General features: G+C 59.1%; 2 protein-coding genes across 4 annotated transcripts; one reads left to right on the top strand and one right to left on the bottom strand.

The window, feature by feature from the left end:
• Positions 1-216: 216 nt before the first annotated feature.
• ALX3 (ALX homeobox 3) lies at positions 217-5,977 on the top strand. The gene is given in 7 exon segments (XM_050327145.1): positions 217-385; positions 388-462; positions 3,209-3,510; positions 4,639-4,701; positions 5,614-5,743; positions 5,746-5,798; positions 5,801-5,977. Coding segments are annotated over 7 exon segments (912 nt in total). The 3' UTR covers positions 5,921-5,977.
• Positions 5,978-7,435: 1,458 nt separating this feature from the next.
• On the bottom strand, positions 7,436-21,728 carry STRIP1 (striatin interacting protein 1). Of its 3 annotated transcripts, none has more exons than XM_050327112.1 (21): positions 21,575-21,728; positions 19,977-20,046; positions 19,653-19,727; positions 18,310-18,444; positions 16,262-16,382; positions 15,754-15,822; positions 15,055-15,161; positions 14,566-14,693; positions 13,492-13,674; positions 13,107-13,324; positions 12,814-12,879; positions 12,452-12,515; positions 12,014-12,085; positions 11,781-11,855; positions 11,559-11,656; positions 11,107-11,233; positions 10,907-11,007; positions 10,589-10,655; positions 9,803-9,907; positions 8,785-8,989; positions 7,436-8,211 (listed from the first exon to the last, which is right to left on the bottom strand). In XM_050327112.1, exons 1-21 carry the CDS (start codon positions 21,623-21,625, stop codon positions 7,964-7,966), a joined length of 2,385 nt encoding a protein of 794 aa, XP_050183069.1. In that variant the 5' UTR covers positions 21,626-21,728; the 3' UTR covers positions 7,436-7,963. The 3 variants fall into 3 exon arrangements, with proteins under 3 accessions (XP_050183069.1, XP_050183067.1, XP_050183068.1); XM_050327110.1 differs by lacking the exon at positions 21,575-21,728 and adding an exon at positions 21,388-21,551; XM_050327111.1 differs by lacking the exon at positions 21,575-21,728 and adding an exon at positions 20,119-20,229.
• Between the last annotated feature and the right edge of the window lie 1,168 nt (positions 21,729-22,896).

Genomic DNA, 22,896 nt, shown 5'->3' on the forward strand with positions numbered 1-22,896 from the left:
ATTTGGGATTAGAGGGTTAACGAAGCGCTTGGGACGACGCACGTGACTGTGGAGTGGGGGGTGCGGTGGGTGGGGGTGTCTGGGCTGGGGGCTGCCGGGCGATCCCTCCCTCCTCCCCATCACCCCCACTCCACCCCCCAAAAACGTCCCCCTCCTCCCGGTCCCTTGCACAAAATCCGCTCCCGCCGCCCATCCCCGGCCCCTCCAACCTGCGCCATGGAGGCTCCGGGCTGCCCGGCCTTCCCCCCGCCTCGCCGGCCCGGGGGTTCCCCTGGGGTCCCGCGGCCTCCCACGGCCTTCGCCCTGGGCCCACTGGGCCCCCGGCGGCCGCCGCCGCTCAGCCCCCGCCCCGCCCGCTGCCCGCCGGCCCGGGCTCAGCCCCGATACCCGGGGTCTCCAGCGCGGGCCCCCCTGCCGTGGCCGTCCATGGGAAGCCCCCGTACCCGCCCGGGGTACCCGCAGGTACCGGGGGAGCGCCGGGTGATGGGGGGAGGGCGCGGCCGCCGAGCCCCTCCTGGCCCCTTCTCTGCTTCTCTTCGCCCTCTCTGCCCCCCCCGCGGGCTCTGCCGGGACCCCCCCGTCCCCCCCGAGGGTCCTATCGCCCACATTCTCCCCCGCGGCTTCAGTGAGGTGGCCGCTGTCGCGACATGGCCCCATCGGGGACCGCCAGGGCATCCCCCCGACGGGAACCGGAGCCGGCAAAGGCCGCGCCGGTGTCGCCGAGTGTCGGCGGCCGGGACTGTGTCGCGACACAGAGCGCGGGGTCCGGGATGGTTCCCATTCTGCCGAAACGAGGGGGGAAGAGGCGGCGGGAGAGACCCGGCCCCGCTGCGACGGCAGGACCGGCCCGGGCGGGGAGCGGCGGGGACAGAGCCCCTTAGCGGGGTCGGTGCCCGTTACCGGGGGCAGAGAACGGCCCCGTTCCCCGGAGGAGACCGGAAAGCCGCCCCGTCCGCGGAACGCCCCGGGCAAGACCGGAGGCAGCAGCCGGGGGGGCTCTGGGGTCGGGGGTGGGCGGACCGGGGCACTGGTCCGCCGGGTGCGAGACTCCAACGCTCCCAGTTCCCCGGGGTTCCAGCAATCCCAGTTTCCCGGTGTCTGCTATCTCCGGGCTCCCCCCGGGTACCCGGCTCCGGAGATCCAGAGCTCCCGGTTCCCCTCGGCTCGGGGTTCCTGGAGCTCCGCTCCCCTCTCCAGGCTCGGGCAGGACCGGCTTCATCCCCTTCTCCCCGCACCGACCCGGCCAGGCCCGTCGGGGTCTCCTCGGAGAACCCCGGGTTCTTTTATCCCCCGTTTCGCTTTAATATGAGAAGCAAAAGGCAGCGGCGCGGGGGGAAATGGGAACCAGGTGGGACCCAGCAAAGCCCCCCCTCCCTTCGGGGGGGAACAGGTAGAGAACACCCCGGGAACAGCGGGCTGGGGATGCCGGGATGATCCCGCAGCGCTTACCTGCTGCCGTTCCCTGGAGCCCTTTCCGTGCCTCCATCCCTTCGCTAATGATCCCTTCGAGCTCTCCTTTCCCCTCCCGCTATCCCAGGAATTGTGCAGCTGTTCCCCAGCTGCCCCTTCCCCCAGCGCCGCCGAATCTTTCGGGGGGTGTCAGTTTAGGAAGGAGAGGGGAGGGGGAATATCTCTGCCTTCCCTTTTTCCCATCTTTTGTCCCCCCTGTCTCGGTGTTTATTGAGCTGCGTGCCTGGATCCCGATCCTCCCTGCCTTTTCCTTCTTTCTGGGCATTTTATTTATTTGTCCCCAGTGCCAAAACCCGCTCGGAAACGCTCCACGTTGCCTCTGGAAAGGAGGGAAAAACAACCCAAACTCGATGCTTTGTGCAGTGGGCGTTTATTTTGGTCGCATTTTCCCTGATTTTGGTGATACTGGGGGGGTTTCGCCTTCGCTCTGCTCTTTAGTGGGGCTTGTTTTTTATCACTAAAACCCTCCGGCCGAGCCCTTCGGAGGCCGAAACGGGAATTTGGCGTCATCCCTTCGCCGTTATCCGCGACCGGGAGCGGGGACAGGTCGGTACCGGGGAGGGGAACGGGGAACAACCGTCCCACCAAACCTCCCCCAGATTCCATTTACCCATTAATCCAAAGCAGCTGCACCCGGGCTCGGCTGCGCCGTAACCCCCAAATTGCCTTAATTAGGAAACAACCAAAAATCAAAACCGAAAGGCCGGAAAAGGCCGCGGCGGGAGCTGGTTCGGGGGGTTCAGGGGCTGGTTTGGGAGGTGCAGAGGCTCGTTTGGGGGGTTTTGGGGACCCCATTCCCCCGCTCCTTTGGGATGGTGGTTAAAGGGCTGGGAAGGAGGATCCATTCCAAAGGAGGCATTCTCCTGATCCTGCCCCTCCGAGGGGGGCCAGTGATCCGCTCCCCCAGGAACCCCAAATCCCTGGAGCTGGGGATTGGGGTGGGATGTGGGTAAACCTAACATTTTTAGGTTGTCTCCTTCCCTGTGTCCCCTCGACTGCTGGGGGACCCCAAACCATTCCCCCCATCCCCTAATTCCCCCCTCAGCTCCCCCTTTCCCGGCTCGGCTCCTCGGGATCCCAACAGCCCCCTCGGAGTCGCCGAGCTCTGTGTGTCCCCACGTGGGGACAAACAACCCTCGCGGGGGGATAGGGGCGACCCCCGAGCCTCGATCCCTTCCCATCGACCAGCACAGAGGGGAAGGGGAGAGCCCCCAAATTTCCTGCCCTCATCCCAGGGGAAGGGAAGTTCTCCAGAAAAAAAAAAAAAAAAGAAAAAGAAAAAAAAAAGGGGGGGAGCGTGTTTTTTACACCTTTCCAAGAGTTTTGGGGGGGCTCGATACCCCCAGAGCTGGGGTCCTTCGGCTCTGACCTGGGGGGGAAGGGAACGGGAGGAGAGGAACGGGGGAGTTAAGCCCCGTCTGCAAGACAACCCCGTGCCCCCCTCCTCTACCCCCACCCCAGCGGGTCCCTGAGCCCCCCGCTGCCCCATCCAGGCTTTTCCCACCCCTCGGGGCTTTTCTGCCAGTGGGTCCCTGAGCCCCCCGCTGCTCCATCCAAGGTTTTCCCACCCCATCGGGGGGCTTTTCCTGCCCTCATCTCCCACGCCTCGAGCGGGATTTTGCCCTCCCCACTGATGGATTTGCCCCGCTGCGAGTCCTTTCTCTCGGAGCCGTCTCCCAACCCCTCGGGATAAGGGATGGGATGGGGCTGTGTCCTCACTGACATCTCCCCCTCCCAGGTGAGAAGGGCTGCAAAAGTGGCTTCCAGACGCTTCCCGGAGCCTGCCGAGCCCCCCACAGAGCCCCGGGGGATTTGGGGTGCCCGCTGGCAGCGCCCCTGGGGGCCCTGAGGGACCGCGGGGTCCCCGAGCTCCCCGAGCCCCTGGGCAAGAGCAAGAGCAAGAAGCGGAGGAACAGGACGACCTTCAGCTCGTTCCAGCTGGAGGAGCTGGAGAAGGTTTTCCAGAAGACGCATTATCCCGATGTCTACGCGCGGGAGCAGCTGGCGCTGCGGACGGACCTGACGGAGGCGCGGGTGCAGGTAAGGAACGGATCTCTGGCTCCAGAGGGCTGGGAATGGACACCCCGGCCGCTGCCAGGCAGGGCTGGGAGGTGTTTTTCCCCTCCTCCATGCCGAGGTGGAAGCTGGTTTTCCCAGGATTATGTTCAATCCCAGATGGGGAATCCTGCTCCGTGTGCCCGTCACCCGCCGCTGGGATGTGGGCGCTGTTTGCCTCTAAAAACTCTGCCCCTTTTCCCCTCTCTCCAGCACCCCAGGGGTGGGAAGAAGCCGAAATCTGGGAGGTCGCTGCCAACCTGCTCCCGGAGCATCCTCCCCCCCAGAATCCGTCATTCCCAGCCCCCTCCCCAGCCCAGGAGGGATCCCGGGAGCTCGGCACGGGCGGGGCTGGGGGTGGCACATCCTGGGATGTGGAGCAGGATGAGCCCGACCCTTATCCTGGGCTCCACCGGCATCGCACCCGCCGGGAGCTGCTTCCAGAAGTGTCTCTGGGGGGGAGTTGTGGCTCCAGGTGGGAAGAGGAGTCTGGAGCACTCCCAGAAGGGAGGGAATGAAGGCAGTGAGCTCCCACCGGGAGCTGGAACTGCCCTTCCCAGGGGCGGGAGCGAGGACAAGGCTCAGGATGTGCCCCCCGGAGCCTGAACCCACCCAGCGCCCACCGGGGCCTGGATTTGGGGTGGATTTGGAGGAAATCACCTGTAACACAGGAGGCCCGAGCCAAGTATCCCGATCTCCTCTTTCCTCCTCCCCGGGAATCGCCGCTGGAGCCGCTCCCGCCCCAGGGAGCACCAGAGATCCCCCCACCCCGGTACAGAGGGACACCAGGACCCCAAAACCGCCTCGTCCCGCAGCAAAATGTGGGATAAACGAGGCTCCGAAGCGCCAGGGAGGGGAAAGGGCCACTCACGGAGCGGGACCGATGTTTTTCCAGGCGGGATAAGAGCCATTCCCACTGTCTGTAGCGGAAAAGGCCGCTGGGGACTCGAGCACGGGCAGGGTCCCTGCGCTCAGCTCGGCTCTCCGGGAGGAGGGGGCACCGCGTCCGGGCATTTTCCGTGCGGGAAGGAGGGTGGATCTCGGCAGAGAGGCTGAGGGCAGCAGGGGGAGGGTCCCCACTCCTCATTAACTCCCCCCTTCCTCCATCCCCAGGTCTGGTTCCAGAACCGTCGGGCCAAGTGGCGGAAACGGGAACGTTACGGGAAAATGCAGGAGGTGAGCGATGTCCCCCATTCCCGGGGGGAAGGAGCTCGTCCCCCCGAACCGGGGGTGTTCCACATCGCCCATTCCCTCCCTTTCTCCCCCACGAACCCCGCGGTTCCCTCCACCCTCGGGAAAAGGGTGGCCCTGGATGGAAAAGAGGGAAAAGAGCATTTTTTTCCACACGCAGGAAAGAAGCTGCTCTGTGTCCCACTCCATCTCCCGTGGGGTTGTGCCCTTTTGGGGCAGGTTTTGGGGTGTTCCCCCACCTTAAGAGACCCATCAGGGCTTCCTGCCTGCTCCCCCCCTCCCTTTTCTACAGAACCGCCCTCCCCAAATACTGAAAAGCATAAAAATAATTGAAAATTCGGCTTCACCCACATCCCTGAGGCCAAACTGTCCCGGGGTGGAAACAACAGGTTCGTTCCCCCCTGCAGGGCCTTAAAACAGAGAAAAGGCGAGGGGGGTTGGGGGGGGTCTGAGGGGGATCCCAGAGGGGACAATGAGGGGGATCCCAGGGGGAAAAACGAGGATCCAACGGGGCTTGGGGGATCTGAGGGGGGAGTGGGAGGGATCTGAGGTGGGTGGGAATGAGGAGGATCCAAAGGGGAGCTGGGGGAGACCTGAGGGGGATCCGATGGGGGGGCCAAGGGGGGGTCTGAAAAGGGAAATGAGGGAGGCCCAAGGTGGGATAAGAGGGATCCAAAGGGCAGATTAGGGGGATCCGAGGTGGGAGGGGGGGATGTGAGAGGGAGTGAGTGCGATCTGAAGGAGAGCTAAGAGGGACTAAAGACAGAACGAGTGGGATCTGAGGGGAGAGGGTGGGGTGTCATCCCCACCCTCACCTCCCTTTGCCCCCCCACCCCCCACAATTTCACTTTGGGTTTGTTTATTATTATTATTATTTATTTATTTTGGTTTTTTCAGCTGCAGAACAACCTGTGGCCGAGCCCTGGGAGCCCCCTGGGGCTCCTGCCCGCCGAGCCCCTGCCGTCCCCCTGCCTGTCCCCGTATCCCCCCGCCCACGGCAACGGCTTCGTGGCCCTTCCCGCCTCCCCCGGCGCCCCCCCGCCATCAGCGGCCTCTACTCCCTGCACGGGCTGCCCCCCCGGGCCTGGCCTCCCACCCCTTCGAGCCCCCCACCCCCCAGCACGATTACAAAGCGCCCCCGCTGATGCCGCTGAGGATGAAGAGCAAAGAGGGGGCCGGGAACCTGCTGGGCTGGGCCACCTGATCCTCCTTCCCCCCATCCCCGGCACCAGGATTTGGGAGCGGGGCGGTGGGATCACCTCCCCCCCACCCCACACACACCCCGATCTCCAGGATCTCCAGGAGTTTTCCTGAATCCAGCACGACGCTGCTGCACTGGGGAGGGGGTAAAGGGGGGCTGTGGGGAGGGAAGAGGGTCACACACACCCCCTCCCACCACCCCCCAGGCTGGCACTGGCAGCTCAGGACCCCAAAAGCGGCTCCCTGAGCCCCCCCAAGCACCTTTGGTGGAGGGGGTTTGATGGAGATTCCCGGTGGTTTGCAGCCCTCCCCTCCCAGCAGGGGACATGGGGTGTTTGGGGGTTCCTCTGCCCTCCCCAGCTGGAATTTGGCTGCTCACCCCCCCTCCCAGTGCAACCAGCACTGGCAGAAATTGGGCTCTTCCACTCCCAGTCCCATACTGGGAAGGCCCTCCCTGGACTGGGACAGCTACTGGTGCTCAGGGGGGGTTTACTGGGGGCAGAGCTGTGTTCAAGGAGCCCCCAAAGCCTCCCCCCAGTCCTTTCTGTTCCCCATTTTAAGGGGGAAATAAGCCCCCAGGACAAGCCCTGGCACAGCCCCAGTTCTGGAGCACTTGGAGCCCCCCGGGATGGGCAATAAATCCGTGGGGTGGGGGCTGAGGGGGTAAAGATTCCAAATTGAAGCCTGTTTCCCTTGGAGGGGGGGTGTCACCTGTTACCCCTTGTAGGGATGAGGTGGGAGGTGCTTTAATCCCCCCAGGTGGGACCCCCCCCCCCCAAGTGGAAGTGTTGGGGGCACAACTGGTCAATCTGGGTGAGGTTCCCCATTTTGGGGGGGGTCTGAGTGGTGGTGCCTGTATGAGCAGTCCTGGGGGGGGGAATGGGGGGAGTCACCTCATGGCATCCAACTCATTTCATTTTCTCTGGGGGTCCTGGGGGGAGTCACCCCAAGCCCCTCCAAGAACCAAAAACACCCCCCAAAACTGTGATGTCACCCTGTCCCATCCTGACTGGGGGAGGGGGGGACACACACCCTGGTGGGGCACCTGGACCCCCTCCTGGGGAGGCACCAAACCTGCTGCTCCAGCCCAATCTGGGCCAATCCCCAGGGTTTTCAGCCCAAACCTGGCACAGCCTGGTGCTCCCCCCCTCCACATCTCACCCCCCCCTCTCCTGGCAGGGGGGATTTGGTTCTTCATTTCTTAGCAATAAACCACATTTTTAATAAGTTATTTACGGCTCTGGCACTGCCTATGAAGTCCAGCAGGGGTGGGGGGGGAAATTCACACCTGGATCTGGGGTGGGCTCTGGGAATGGGGTTTGCTGTGACCATCAGGGTTGGATTCACCCCTGGAGCTCCACAGGCTCAGCCCTGAGCTCGTCCCACAAGAGGGGGGAACATTGAACCTTCTGGGGACGGATCAGGACCCCTGTGGGTCGGGAGGGGTGATGGGGGGAGATGAGGACCCCCCCTCCCAGCTCGGGGTGGGGGGCACAGACAGAGCCTGGGCACACTCAGGGCAGAGATATCACCAAATATATATAATTTATATACAGCTCATCCCCCCCTGGGGGTGAGGGGAGACCCCCCTAAACCCCTCGAGCCCCCCAGCAGGGGCTGGGCAGGGCCAGCCTGTTGTCCCACCCAAGGGACCCCCTCCCACACTGCCACCTGCCCCCCTTTTTTTGGGATGGAGGGGGCACTGGGGAGGGGCAGGTGCCCCTGACAGCAACCTCGGGGGGGGGGGCACAAACCCAGAGGGGGGTAAATCCACCCAGGGGTGGGCAGATCCCACCCAGGGCTGGGGAGATCCCAGGGGGGCACATCCCTGGATCTATAGACCCCCCCAGGGCACCACACCAACCCCCTCCTCCCCTCAGCTCTGGGATGAGCTGTAACAGGGCACAGGGGCAGGATGGCACCTCAGCAAGGACCCCCCCAACCCCACCCTCTCTCCCCAACCACCCTCCCATCACCAAAATCTCCAGACACCCCCCCTGCAGAGCTGCCCCGTCCCCACCCCCTGTGTGTGTGTGTGTGTGTCCCGTCACTGCAGCAGCTCCTCCCAGGAGATGGGCCTGGAGAACACCTCCCTCTCCAGCCACAGGTCGTAGTTGACCTGGAAGTCCTCGGGCAGGTCGACCCTCTGGCCCAGCACGCTCTGCAGGCAGTTGTCCACTGGCAGGAACTCGGGGTTGCCGTGGCCGCGGTCGTAGCGCCGCGAGTTGAAGCGCTCGATGCTGGCGCGCAGGGCACACTCCTCGGCCTGGAAGTCCCAGGGACGGGCGTCCAGGTCTGGGCAGGAGAGAGAGCAAACAGCTCAGGGCACAGGGAAAAGGGGGTTGTAGGTCCTGGCCAGGGCGGGAGCAGCAGCTCCAGAGCATCTCCAACAGGAGACGCCGCTGGTTCGGACCCCTGGGGCCAAAAATGAGTCCCGAAAAACTGGGATGTCCCCTCATCCCGGCTCCCAAATCCTGATGGGGGGGTGAGGGGGGCACTGAACCTGCTGTTCCAGCCTGATTTAGGGCAAAAGCCAAGGTTTTCAGCCTAAGGGACCTGGCACAGCCCTTGAGCCCTGCAAAGCCTCCACCCGAAATCCCTCCTGCATCCCAGACCTCTGGATTGGGTCTGGCTCAGCTGGGCTGGGTCTGACTGAGCTGGGAAGGGGTAGGAAGGGCTGGGAAAGAACTGGGAAGAGCAGCTTGGTGGGCACCTGGTCAAGGTCAACTGGTCAAGGTCAGCCAGCCAAGGTCACCCCGCCCCACGTGCAAGAGCCCCCCGAGCGGGAAGGCATCGGGAATGCCATGGGAATGCCGTGGGAATGCCATGGGAATGCCATGGGAATGCCATGGGAATGCCGGGAGGTACCGTTGCCGTAGGCCCAGTCGTCGTTGAGGCGGTGCCGAACCTTCTGGTAGATGGCTGACATGGTCTTCATGTTGCTCTTCCTCCACTGGCGCCCCAGGTACTTGGTCTGCACCTTGAGCAGCTTGAGCACGTAGAGCTGCAGCATGGCCTGCTTCACCTTCAGCGCCCGCTTCAGGATCGGAGCCGACTTGAACACCACCAGCATCTGCCACGGGACACGGGGGATGGGGGATTAGGATGGGGTGGAATGGGATGGATGGGGTGGGACAGGGTGGAATGGGATGGAGTAGATGGGGTGGGATGGAGTGGGACAGGGATAGATGGGATGGGACAGGGATGGGGTGGGATGGGATGGGGATGGGGTGGGACAGGGTGGAATGAATGGGATAGCGTGGGATGGGATGTGGATGGGATGGGATGGGATGGATGGGATGGGATGGGATGGGATGGGATGGGATGGGATGGGATGGGATGGGAAGGATGGGGTGGGATGGATGGGTGGATGATGGGGGGTGGGATGGAGGACAGGGATAGGATGGATGGGACAGGAAGGTGGGATGGAGGAGATGAATGGGGTGGAGTGGGATGGGGTGGGGTGGGATGGGACAGGGTAGGATGGGGTGGGGATGAGATGGGGGGACGAGAGGGTGGAATGGGATTGGGTGATGGGGTGGAATGGGGTGGGACAGGGGTGGGATGGGATGGATGGGGTGGGGTGGGATGGGATGAGACAGGGATGGGGTGGGATGGGGTGGATGGAGGACAGGGGTGGGGTGGGATGGGACGGGGTGAAGAGTGTGGGATGGGTGGGGTGAGACAGGATGGAGTGGAGTGGGTGGGATGGGATGGATGGGATGGGGTCCTGTGTCAACCCCCCCCTCAGCTTCCTCTCCCCTTTCCATCCCCCCTTGCTCCCCTCTCCCTCCCCACCGAGGGCTGGGTTGCCCCCAGGTGTTCCAAGCCCCCAGTGAGATCCCAGTGCAGCCAGGCTGAGCTGCAGAGCGTTCCCAGCCCTCACCATGGTGCGGGAATGCTTCCACTTGGTCAGTTTGTTCAGGATGCGCAGGAGGTTGATGCAGGAGAAGAGGTTCCTCCAGCAGAACTGGTTGTTGTCTCCGGCCTCCTGCGGGGAGGACAGGCAGGGTCAGGACAGGGAAGGGAGCAGGGATGAGCAAAGGCTGTGGGGGGCTTGTCCAAAGAGTATTCAGGCATGGAATGATCCAGTCATGAAATTGGTAAGGTTGGAAAAGCCCTCCCAGACCACCAAGTCCAACCATCCCCCAGCACTGCCAAGGCCACCCCTGACCATGACCCCAAATGCCACATCCGCAGGATTTTTGGGCACCTCCAGGGATGGAGATTCCACCAACCCCCTGGGCAGCCCCTTCCAGTGCCTGAACACCCTTTCCAGGAAAAAATCCCTCTTCATGTCCAACCTGCCCCTCCCCTGGCACAGCCTGAGGCCGTTCCCTCTCCTCCTGTCCCTGTTCCCTGGGAGCAGAGCCCGACCCACCCTGGCTCCCCCCTCCTGTCAGGGAGTTGCAGAGCCAGAAGGTCCCCCCTGAGCCTCCTTTTCTCAGCTCCCCAGCTCCCTCAGCCCCTCCTGCTGCTCCAGCCCCTTCCCAGCTCCCTTCCCTTCCCTGGACACGCTCCAGCCCCTCAATGTCCTTCTCATCCCGAGGGGCCCAAAACTGACCCCAAGCAGGGATCTGCCATCCTCCCCAAAGCCCCCAGGGGCACAGGAGTGCTGAGGGTGCCAGAGCTGGGTGGGGGAGCCCCCCAGGACTGGCACAGCTGGACTCACCAGGCTCTCAGCCGTCAGCTCTGGCAGCTCGTGCACCACACAGTAGGGATAGTCCAGGACAGAGATGCTGCAGGAAGGAGAGGGGGGGTCCTGCTGATCCCCCAGAGCCCCCACTGATCCCTCCCAGACCCCCCTGGCCTGGGGGGCAACGCAGACCCCACCTCCCACCCACCAGAGACTAGCTGTGGTGGGCACTGCCCGCTGTGCCTGCGCCCAGGGAGCAACTCCAGAGGGAAGAGGAAGCAGAGGAAGAGGAAGAGGAAGAGGAAGCCTCCCCACAGCCCACAGGGATGCAGAGGAGCAGCCCCCCTGCCCTACCTGTTCTTGGCAGTGATGTAGGACATGATGTTCTGGTTGAAGAACTTGAGGATGAGCGGGATGCAGTTGGCAAAGACCAGGTGCTGGGCCATGTACTCAAACTGGGGAGGGGAGAAGCAGGTGAAGGGGGACCAGGGGGGTCCTGCCCGTGCCTAAATTCCCCCAAAATGGGGAAGTGAGGAGGATCCAGACCCTCTAACCTGGTAGATGTGGTTGAGCTTGAAGTGCTTGAGCAGGAGCAGCAGCACGGCCGAGATGGCCTTGACGATGATCTCCTTGTGCCGGTTGACGTCCACGCCCAGCTTCATGCTCTGCAGCACCGTGGTCCTGGGGACACAGGGGGGCCACTGGCAGGAACTGCTTCCCTGGGAGGTGGGGAGGGGCTGGCAGGCAATTCCCAGAGAAGCTGTGGCTGCCCCGTCCTTGGAAGTGTCCAAGGCCAGGTTGGACTGGGCTTGGAGCAACCCGCGATAGTGGAAGGTGTCCCTGCCCCTGGAACGGGCTTTAAGGTCCCTTCCCACCCAAACCACCCCATGATTCCGTGCTCCTGCAGCAGGGCAGGGTCACATCAGCCAGGTAGCCCCAACCCAACCCCTTCCTGGTCCCTCCTGTCCCCCCTTCCCTTCCCAGCCCCCTGCCCCGGGGCACTCACGGCATCTCCTCCGGCAGGACGTCTGCCAGGATGTTGATGGAGTCTGTCTTGGCTTTGGAGGTGGGGGCTGCAGCCAGGAGGATCTTCAGGAGAGCAATCTGGGGAGCAGGGGGAGATGGAGAGGGGAGGGGAGCAGGGGTGTGGGTGTGGCCAGGGATATAAACCTGGGAGGCACCACTGGGAAGGGACTGATCCCAGAGGATCCCAGTGCTCCCAGCTCACCATGTACTGGGGCAGGCTGGGCAGCAGCCCCTGGTACAGGATCTCTGCAGGGACTTGTTCCACTTCCTCTTCCCCCTGGAGCCAGGAGAGACCAGAAAACCTCATCCCAGGAGCCATGGGATAGGATCCCAAGGGCAGGAGACCCTCAGCCCAGAGAAACCCCTTCCCAGCAGAGCAAACATCCCATCCCATCCCATCCCATCCCATCCCATCCCAAACCATCCCACACTTACTCCAGACAGTGGGGAGCGCAGGAATTCCTCTTCCATGTGCACCTGCACCTCGGCAATGGACGTGTACTTGTGCTGCAGGGGGACAGGGGGGTCAGCACAGCCCCCTCCCCTCAGCTCCCACCATCCCATAATATCCCTCCTGGATCCCTGTCCCAGGGGTAGCCCATGTTCATGGGCAGGGTGGGAGCTGCTGGACTCAGCTATGGACAATCCCAGGAGCAAAGGAAGACCAAGAAGGAATAAAGCGCCCCATGGAAGGGATGAAGCCCCCTAAGGAAGTGGTTTGGACAGCCTGGGAGAGCAGGGATGGGATGAGAACTTCAGGCTGCTCCCACCCTGGGGCTGAGGAAGGGGGAGATGGTTTAGGAAACCCCACCCTGGGCTGTGCTGGGAGCAGGGGCTGGGGAAGGGATGGGGGGAATTCCTGGGTGGACTCACCAGCTTCAGGGTGCGGATGCTCTCGTGGATGGGCCTGGGCAGACCCACCACCGTGTTGGTGTCACTGCAGGAGGGACAGAGCCAGGCTGGGAGCAGAGCTGGGGCACCCAGGGGTGGGGAAGGGACCCCCAGGGGTGGGAAAGGACCCATGAGCCAGCCAGGACTTTGCTGCTGCCACATGGAGGCAACAGCAGCCCCCAAATTGGCCTCTCCCCCAGCTCCCCAAAATTGGCCTCTTCCACCCCACCCTGAACTGGCCTCTTCCACAGCCCCCTCAAATTGGCCTCTCCCACAGCCCCCCAAACTGGCCTTTTCCCAAGCCCCCCAAACTGCCCCCACACCCTGGCCAGCCCTGGCCCCACCTGCCCAAGGTGTATCCGATGAATTTGCTCCTGCTGGACTCCAGGAACATCTCGATGTCCTTCTCCCTGCAGCCAAGGGGGAAGGGAAGAGTCACCTCTCCCTGTCCCCCTTGGAATGCCCCAGCTCCAGCCCCCAGGGAAAAGCCTGAGGAGGGGATGACACCCAACCCATCCACCCCCAAAAAACAACCATCCAAGTGACCACCCTGCCCCCAACCCCTTCCTCCACCCGAGGCTCGGCCTCTTTTCCTGCCCCCATTCCAGCTGCGCCCCCCGTCCCCCCCTGCACTCACCGGACCTTGGGGGCCCAGGGCAGCCCCTTGGGGCAGGTGATGCGGTCGCTGGGGGGGTGCTGGGTGGGGGGGGGCATCACTTCGTCCCGCTCCAGGGGGAAGGTCTCCCCCTCCAGGCTGTTGTCGTCGTCGTTCTCCTCCTCCTCCTCCCGGGAGTCGTCGGCTTTGTAGGGATCCCGCTCGTTGAAGGCGTCCAGGTTGTCCTGCTTGATGAGGGCCTGGGGGAAAGAGGAATGGGAATGGGTCTGCTCCTGCCCCTGGGAGAGACCTCGTGGGTGTCACCACCCCCTCAGCCATGTCCCCATGCCCTCGATGATGTCACCATGCTTCACTGATGCCACCACCCCCTCCCTGCTGTCCCCCCTGTCGCTGTCCCCGTCCCCACCTTGTGCTCCCTGCGGCCGCGTTTCTGCTGCTGCTCGATGAGGTCGGAGGCGGATGCGGGGGGCGACGCCGCCCTCATGTTGCGGATCACCTGGATGCTGTCCTCGGGCAGCGGGGGCAGCCCCAGCATCTCCCTCTTCTCCGCCTTCATGCTCTGCAGCTCCTCAAAGCCCCCCAGGGTGCACTGCAAGGGACACCCCGAGCTGAGCGTGGGGGGCTCCCGGGGCGGCTCCGCCCGCCCTTCCCAAAACCGCTCTCCAGAATCCCAGTCGTGGAATCCCGGAGGTTGGAAAAGCCCTCCAAGGTCACCGAGCCCAACCTGTGCCCCATCCCCACCTGGTCCCCCAGCCCAGAGCACTGAGAGCCACGGCCAGGCCTTCCTGGGACACCTCCAGGGGTGGGGACTCCAAACCTCCCTGGGCAGCCCCTGCCAGTGCCTGAACACCCTTTCCAGAAGGGAATTTCCCCAATATCCAACCTGACCCTCCCCTGGCACAGTTTGAGGCCATTCCCTCTCCTCCTGTCCCTGTTCCCTGGGAGCAGAGCCCGATCCCCCCCGGCTCCCCCCTCCTGTCAGGGATTGCAGAGCCAGAAGGTCCCCCTGAGCCTCCTTTTCTCCAGGCTGAGCCCCCCCAGCTCCCTCAGCCCCTCCTGCTGCTCCAGCCCCTTCCCAGCTCTGCTCCCTTCCCTGCACACGCTCCAGCCCCTCAATATCCTTCTTGTCCTGGGGGGTCTAAATCCTTCTCCAGGGTGTAAAACAGGAGCTGCCTGTCCCTGTTCCCCCCTTGTCCTTGTGACAGGAGGGTGTCCAGGAATCCACAACTGGAGTGTCCAGAGCTTTCCCTTCCTGGATCCCAGCAGGGACCTCGCTTTGGGTCCCTCCTTGATACCCACTCAGCTCCAGATCCCAACATCCAACACTTCCCTGCGGGGCAAAGCCTGGGATTGGGTTTAACAAGGTGCAAACTGAATGCCAGAAGAGGATGGAGCAGTTTTACAGCCCGATCTGAGGGCAGAATTCCCTCCTGTGCCAAGCATCCAAGCACATATCCCACATCCCACGGCCTCTCCTCACCAGCACAGTCTTCCAGAGCAGGAGCAGCACCTTCTTCATGGGGAAATGTGGGGCGTGGCCGCTGCAGAACTTGGTCACCATCCCGAAGAGCATCACGGAGAAGGGCTCGTTGTTGTACAGGGGGGCTCCTGGAATCCACACATGGGGAATTTATCCCAGGAATTCCTCATTCCTGGTCTCGCCCCCACCATCTCAGACATCCCCATTCCACCCCAGAGACAGCTCCCTCTCCTCTCCAAGGCCTCAGAACCCCCATCACTTCTCACCTCTGTGTTCAGAGGAAACAACAGCCCTAACACCCCGTGTTTTTCCCGGGAAGAGCAGCAGGAAAGGCCGGATGGCTCCCTCTGCTCGCCCTTCCAAGCTGAGCACAAACCACCCCAACGCTGCCAGTCCTTGTTTTAACCAAGGCCTGGAGGCAAATCCCATCCCACTGTCCCCCCTCTTTCCAGGCCTGGGCAGCTCCATCCCGAGCTCCGGGATGCTCACCCAGCTCCGCTCGGAATGTTTGCCTCATGCTCTTCCACTCGGGCTTGTCCCCCTCGGCCTCCTGGCGCACGGTCTCCACGATCAGGTACATGATGTTCAGCAGCACCCTGGGGAAAAAACAACAAAAACCATGGCTTGGGATGAGCTGGGAGGAGTTTGGGAAGCACTGCTGGCACCTAGCATCCCGGGATGGAGATGTAGGAGGTGGGTTGGAGTTGCCCAGGTAAGGTTTGGGCTCCTGCAGGGACGTTTTCTGGGCTCTAAACCAGGGAAAACGGTCCTGGATTCGCGGGATGAGGTGAATTGTGAATGTTTTCAGGGAGTTTAGGGCTCTAAACCAGGGAAAACGGCCCTGGATTCACAGGAGGACGAGGTGGATGGTGGATGTTTGCAGGGATTTAGGTTTTCCTGGAATATGCTGGAATGGAATTGATTTTTCCAGTGTTTGCAGCCCACACCACATTCACATTCCACGCCAGTGCTCAGGAAAAAGGTCTCTCCAAATCCAAGCTGGAAAAACCCTCCTTTCCCAAATTTTCCTGCTCTCACATCCCCAACCTGCCCCGTTCCTGCTGAGCACGAGGGACACCTGTGGATGCTCCCGGAGCTCTGGGACCCCTCCAGGGTTTGTCCCAGCTCCCCAAAACTCCTGGAAAAGCCTGTCCCCCCCATTCCAGCCCCACAATTCCCATTCCATACCTCAGGTCCGTGCTGTCAGCCAGAGAAATGGCCGGTTTCCTCACGGCACTGGAACACGCTGCGCTGTTGCTGCAGAGGGAAAACAGCCCAGAGGGAATTTGGGGGAATTTAGGGGATCCGGGGGAATCTGGGGGGGATATGGGGGATTTTGGGAGGATCTGGGAGAATCTGGACTCTGCCACAGGCATCCCATGTGCCAGAGCCTACTCTGGGAGAGACAGCCCTGCCAGGAATTCCCTCCTCACAGCAGGAGGAACTTTGGGACTTAACCAATTATTATTCTATAAATAGAACACAAACCATACTTATATATGTTGCTGCTATATTAAAAATCTTATATAAATAAAATATTTAAAAAAAATAAAAATTATTGAACGTATCAGGTCTAATCCTACGTTCCATATCCACCCAGAACGCTGGGAACTGCTCTGGTGGATGCAGGAATCAGCCCAGGGACCTGCCCGGCTGCTCCAGGGCCATTCCCAGGGTGTTTTCCCGGGACACTCACTCGATCTCCATGTTGAGCAGCTCCACCAGGGCGTTGAAGGTGCCCACCTCCAGCAGCAGGAAGATGTTGTACCTCATCCAGGCCTGCACCTCGGCCTCGGAGCTGCACTCACCGAAGGTCCCTGTGGGGAGAACCCGTTGAGCACGGAGCCGGGAGGGGGGCAGGAAAGGTGGGAAGCACAGGCTGGAAGTGCCCCCATGGAATCACAGCCTGGGGGGGCAGGGCTGGGAGGGCACAGGGACACGGGGACGGGCTGCTCCGAGGTGTCTGGATCCGTGAGGATCATCCCGGGGGGATGAAACCCACGGGGAATGGGAATTATTGAAAATATTGATTATTAATTGTTGCACTAAATTAGTATGGGATATTAATTACACTACATATTGATAGGTTGTATATTGTTATATGTTATATATGTGATACGCTATATATGTAATATACTATATTATATATAACACATACGATATTAAATAAAATATATAATATATAAATATGTGATTTTCATAAATTATATATTGCAATATATACTTCATAATATATTTCATGTTATGTATAGATTATATAAATATATATTGCCAGAGTATGCATAATATATTCATCCATGTTCTTATATAATGTATATAACATATACTATATATAACATATAAAATATGCAACATATCATTGCATATTTGTACAATAATTATATAATACATAATTGTATACATGTAGTATATAACATATATATTACCATATATACAAATAACATATATAATATATAAGAACATATTAGATATGCTATATATAACATACTATATACATAATTCATGTAATTTATATATGTATATATGTATACACAGTCTATAATTTTTATATATACATATTACATAACATATATAGTAATAATGTTTAATACATATCGTATACTATTTATAAACTACACTATATATTTAATTTATTAAATGACACATAATGTAATCTATATTACATATAGTAAATATTATTATATGTAATATATGTTATATTAATATATAACTTATATAAATTACATATATTATATATTATATAATTTATTATATAATTATATAATATTATATAATTTATATATATTAATAACATATAATATACTTTATAAAATATAAAACATATAATTTATTAAATAACACATAATATAATGTATATTACATATACATTATATATGTAATGTATATTACATATACATTACATACTATATTATTATACATAATATAGGAATATATATATTATACAAATAAATTACATATATATTATATAATTTATTATATAATCATATAAATATTGTATAATTTATATATAGTTATAATGTGTATTGTATATCATATATAGTATATAACATATAATTAAATATATAACATATATAATTAAATAATATATAATGTAACCTATATCATATGTTATATATAGTACATGAATATACAGCTTCTATGAATTGCATATATATATCATATATTATAAATAAATTTATTATATAATAATATAATATTATATCATTTATATATGGCAATAATATCTATTATATACTATATATAATATACAACATATACATTTTATTAAGACAACATAATCTATATTACATATATGTTATATATTATGTTATATTTTATATATTATATATTATACATTATATATTATAATATATATTATATATAGTATATGTTATATGTAATATATGTATATTCTATGAATATACAGCTTCTATGAATTATATGTATGTACATACTATATATTAGATATAAATTTATTATATAATTATATAATATATAATTAATATACGATAATAAAATCCATTATATATCATATATAATATACAACACACACATTTTATTAAGCCATAATATAATCTCTATTACACATATATGTTATACAATATATATAACATATTATATAAATATATAGCTCATATCAAGAAGTTACTCATCTATTTCACCTATTTAATACATTTTCCCTGAATTAGGCACACAAATCCCACAGACCCACACCGTGCCTCCCTCCCTGCCCTCCATCCCCCCGTCCCTGCCGTGCGGTGTCACCTTGTGCCACGTAGAGGATGGCCCTGGCCACGCGCAGGCGCCGCTCCCGCGCCGTCACCTCCAGCCCGTCCAGCAGCCGCATGGCGTGGGTGCGGTGCTGAGCCCGCTCCAGCTGCGCCCAGCGCCGCTCCGGCACTGCGGGGACACCGGGAAACACCTCGGGAACCGCGGCTGCCGACCCGGGAGGGACCGGGATCCACCACCACGGGAGAAACATGGACACCAACCCGGGAGGGACCGGGATCCACCACCACAGGAGAAACATGGACACCAACCCGGGAGGGAATGGGATCCACCACCACGGGAAAAACACGGCCACCAACCCCGGGAGGGAGCGGGATCCACCATCATGGGAAAAACATGCCAACCCGGAGGAAGACCCACCAGCTGGCCGGACACCGGACCCAGAGAATGGGATCCACCACCCCGGGAAACCACAACAGTGGGATGAGGGGATGGACACACTCATGGACACAGCCAAGGGATCCAGCACCATAGGAAAGCACAGCAGTGGGATGAGGGAATGGGATACACCCATGGACAATCCCAAGGGATCCAGCACCACGGGAAAGCACAGCAGAGGGGTGAGGGAATGGAACACACTTATGGACAACCCCAAGGGATCCAGCACCACAGGAAAACACAACAGCAGGATGAGAGAATGGGACACACCCACGGACAATCCCAAGGGATCCAGCACCATGGGAAACCATAACAGTAGGATGAGGGAATGGGACACACCCACGGACAATCCCAAGGGATCCAGCACCACGGGAAAGCACAGCAGTGGGATGAGGGAATGGGACACACCCATGGACAATCCCAAGGGATCCAGCACCACGGGAAAGCACAGCAGTGGGATGAGGGAATGGAACACACTTATGGACAATCCCAAGGGATCCAGCACCATGGGAAAGCACAGCAGTGGGATGAGGGAATGGGACATGCTCAAGGGATCCAGCACCACAGGGAACACGGTGCTGCTGGGAGCAGTGGACACCCAGGGATGTGATGGACAGAGGGATTCTTCTGCCTCCCAGATGAGTCATGGACTCAGGGAATATCCAGAGGGATCATCAGTCCAACCCCTGGCCCTGCACAAACACCCCCACCAATCCCACCCTGTCCTGGAGCTCTGGCAGCCTTGGGGCCGTGACCATTCCCTGGGGGAAGAACCTTTCCCTGAGATCCAACCTGACCCTGCCCTGGCACAGCTCCAGCCCTGCCCTGGGCCCTGTCCCTGCCCACACAGAGCAGAGATCCGAGCTGCCCATCCCAGGAAAGCTGCAGATCCCAATGAGCAGGAAGAGAGATCCTGTCCCTCCACCTGGAACAGCTCTTACTGTGGATCCTGAAGTCCTCCTCGAAGCACTTTCGGTTGAGCAGGAATTCTGGCCCCTCTGTGTAACTGTAAAGCTCTGCCAAGAGAGGGGAAGCTCCAAAAACCTGCACAGCTGCAACTTGGGAACTGCAGTTTTAGCCTCAAATACTCAAAATTCCCCCAAAAAACACCACCCAGCAGAAGGCTAAAAACATTCCCTAAATTAATCCTTTCCCTTTTAACATCCATCAGGTGTTTAAGGATAATGATGGAGCTGAGAGAGCTCCTCTAATTGTCCCAGCAGAGGAAGTCACTGGTTAATTGACTCATCCCGAGAATTCCTCACCTGACAGCTCTGCTGCCCATTTATCCGTGTCTGCATATTCGAACTCCAGGTCCGGAGACTCGGAATAGCCCTGAAAATAGCCGGGAAAAACCAACTCAGCTGCAGCACATCCCAGGGAAAACCCCGAGCAGCCACAGTTCACCTCGTCCTCCTGCAAATCCAGGGCTGTTTTTCCCGGTTTAGGGACCAGGAATGTCCCTGCAGCAGCACAAACGTTACCGAGGCAACTCCAGCCCATCCCCTCCTCCCTGCGGCTCCATCCAGGATGCGCCGCAGGGATCGCCCGGCTGGAGCCGCTGCAGCACCCCCAGAACGCCGCAAACACCCCCGGAACGCCCCAAAATGCTCTCAGAACAACCCCAAACACCCCCTCAAAACATTGAGGGAACCCCCAGAGCTCAATAAAAACGGCAGGAGACGGGGAGGGAATTCTGTGGGATCAGAAAACAGGTCCCATGGGATCAGGGAGCTCTCAGAGCTCCCACGTTTCCCACAGAATTGGAAAAAATTCGGGCTATCCCTGCCTGCCCCCACCCCGTGGCTCCTCCCAGCAGGATTAGTGAGGATGGAACTACTCCAAACACTTTGGAGAGGTGGGATAAACACCCAGGAGAAGCTTCAGAGCACAAAATATCAGCTCCCTTCAGGGCGGCATCAACGCAGGCCCAGAGAATTTCGGGGATTCCAGCCCTGAGTGGGGCAGAAGTCTCCTGAATTTCGGGGCACCCGGACCCACAGCAAAACCCTCTCCTAAATTTCGGGGCACCCACCCCTGCGGGAGAGGCAGATCCACAGTAAAACCACCTGAATTTCGGGGCACCCACCCCTGAGGGGAAGGCAGAGCCACGGCAGGATTTTGGGGCACCCGCTCTGAGCGAGGGGCAGACCCAGAGCAGACCCCTCGGGGGGAATTCGGACCCCTCTTCCCGGATCCATCCCTGCTCCGGGCCGGGAACACCGGGAGAGCCCCGGGACGGGCTGGGAGAGCCCCGGGATTGGGTTCCTGGGGCCGAGCCACCATCGCGGTCACACCGGGATGGGATGGACGGGAACCGGCACCGACCCCGGGCTCCGGCCCCGCTGCCACCGCGGCTCGGGGGGCACCGGGACCGCCCCTGGCCATCGGTACCGGAGCCGGTTCCGGCACAGCGGCTGCTCCGGGGCTGACCGGGAGGAAGGCGGTGACCAAAGAGGGGCTGGAAACACCGCCCAGGTACCGGCACCGGCACCCACGGACAGCGGCACCGCCGGACACACGGACAGCCCTGGCACGGCCACACCGGCACCGTCAAACACCAGACACACCGGCTCTGCCCTGGCACGGGCACCCCCTCAGCCACCGGCACGGCCGGGCAGGCCCCGCCGAGCCCCGGCGCGGCCGGCCCCGCGCGGGCAGCGCCTCCCCGCTGACCTCGGAGTCCTTCCTGGGCGGGCGGGCCATGTCGCGGCCCCGGTTGGGCGCGGCGGCCCCGCCGCGGGCCCTGTTGTTGTTGTTGTTGTTGCCCGGAGCCGCTGCCGGAGCCGCTGCCGGGCCCGGCCCGGGGCCGCCGCCCGCCTCCATGGCGGCCGCTCCGCCGCCAGCTCTCGCGAGGACTCACCCCCTCCTCTCGCGGGAGCGGCAGCGACAGCCGGGGCAGCGCCGCCGCCATGTTGGGAGTGGCGCCGCGGTGGCGCTCGGTGTGTCCGGTGGGGTGGGATGCGGCTCCGCCGCCGCTTTCGCCGCCTCGTCGAGGCCGCCGCGTCACGGCCCGGCCCTGCCCGCCCCCGCCGGCCGCGGGCGGCGCGGCGACCGGGGCAAACGGGGCTCCGCCCCCGCGCCGCCATACTGGGAGTGGCGCGGCAATGGGCGCCGCCATGCTGGGAGCGGCACTTCCGCCCCACGTGCCCCCGGCCGCTGGAGGCCGCCATGTTGGGAGGGGCGGGGGGGAGATCCCAAATTTGAGGGATTTAATTTAAATCCCTCAATTTGAATTGAGGGAATTCTCAAATCAAGGGGCTTGGGGGGCTCAGACCCCAAAGAGGGCGGGCCTGGCAGTGCTCGGAAGGGACCCAGACCCCAGCAGAGGGACCTGATGGTGTCTGAAGCCCAAGTGAAAGTGCCCAAGGTGGGGGTGAGACCCCAAAATTCCACCTTTTTAACGATGCTCAGGGAGTTCTGCTGGGACCCAAAATCCACCTGGAGGTGGCCCAAGGCAGGTCCCATTCCCTACTCAGACACAGCTCAGGGTCCCCCCACCACGACACCAAATAAACCCTCGGGAACCACGAGCGCTCGGCTTTTCCTAATAGTTTAATTCGATTTAATGATTTATTGCTCATCTGCGAGGATTAATATTGCATTCATTAAAAATCATTCATATACAAAATAAACCTCTCCCTGCTGCTGCTGCTGCTGCCCCCGGGCCCCCTCCCCTTGCCATGGCTTGTCCAGACACGGAGCCCTTTGCGCCCCAAAAAGGTGGGAAAAGGGGGATGGGGGGATGCCGGGATTCCCAAACGTGGGAGAATCCCGGGAAAGGGGGGATGCTCCCACTCCCAGTCCATCCTCACAGATGCTCACTGAGCCCTCCCAGTGAGGTTTGGGGCAGGGGGGGTGGAGGGGAACGTGACCCCCGAAATCTCCGGGGAAGGCGAGGAGGGCGATCCCCAAAATCTACGGAGCGACCCAGCAACATTCCAGGGTGGGAAGGGGATGAGAGGGGGGGGATCCACCAGCACCTCTGCCATCCCCCCTCCTGTCCCCAGCCCTGCAAATTCCCTGGAGGATCCCAGGGCTGGGGGGAAGGAGCAGCTCCAATCCCGGTTCCGCAGCATCTCCATGATCCCTGTACCGGGAGATGCCGGGATTGGGGGCTGTTCCCACCCCTCCCAGGGGCTGGAGCAAGGAAAGAGGCGGATTGGGGAGGAGAAAAAGAGGCAA

The sequence above is a fragment of the Myiozetetes cayanensis genome, unplaced genomic scaffold (genome assembly GCF_022539395.1).
Source record: "Myiozetetes cayanensis isolate MyiCay16 unplaced genomic scaffold, myiCay2020 scf32, whole genome shotgun sequence".
In the NCBI taxonomy this organism is placed as follows: Eukaryota; Metazoa; Chordata; class Aves; order Passeriformes; family Tyrannidae; genus Myiozetetes; species Myiozetetes cayanensis.

What these genes read in the sequence shown, in the direction of transcription:
- STRIP1 (XM_050327110.1), bottom strand. Translation starts at nt 21,537, where the DNA reads ATGGAGGCGGGCGGCGGCCCCGGGCCGGGCCCGGCAGCGGCTCCGGCA. An exon ending in CGCCCAGGAAGGACTCCGAG is followed by an intron (nt 20,047 to 21,387) that starts GTCAGCGGGGAG and finishes GGCTATTTTCAG; the next exon opens with GGCTATTCCGAGTCTCCGGA. An exon ending in GGAGGACTTCAGGATCCACA is followed by an intron (nt 18,445 to 19,652) that starts GTAAGAGCTGTT and finishes GTGTCCCCGCAG; the next exon opens with TGCCGGAGCGGCGCTGGGCG.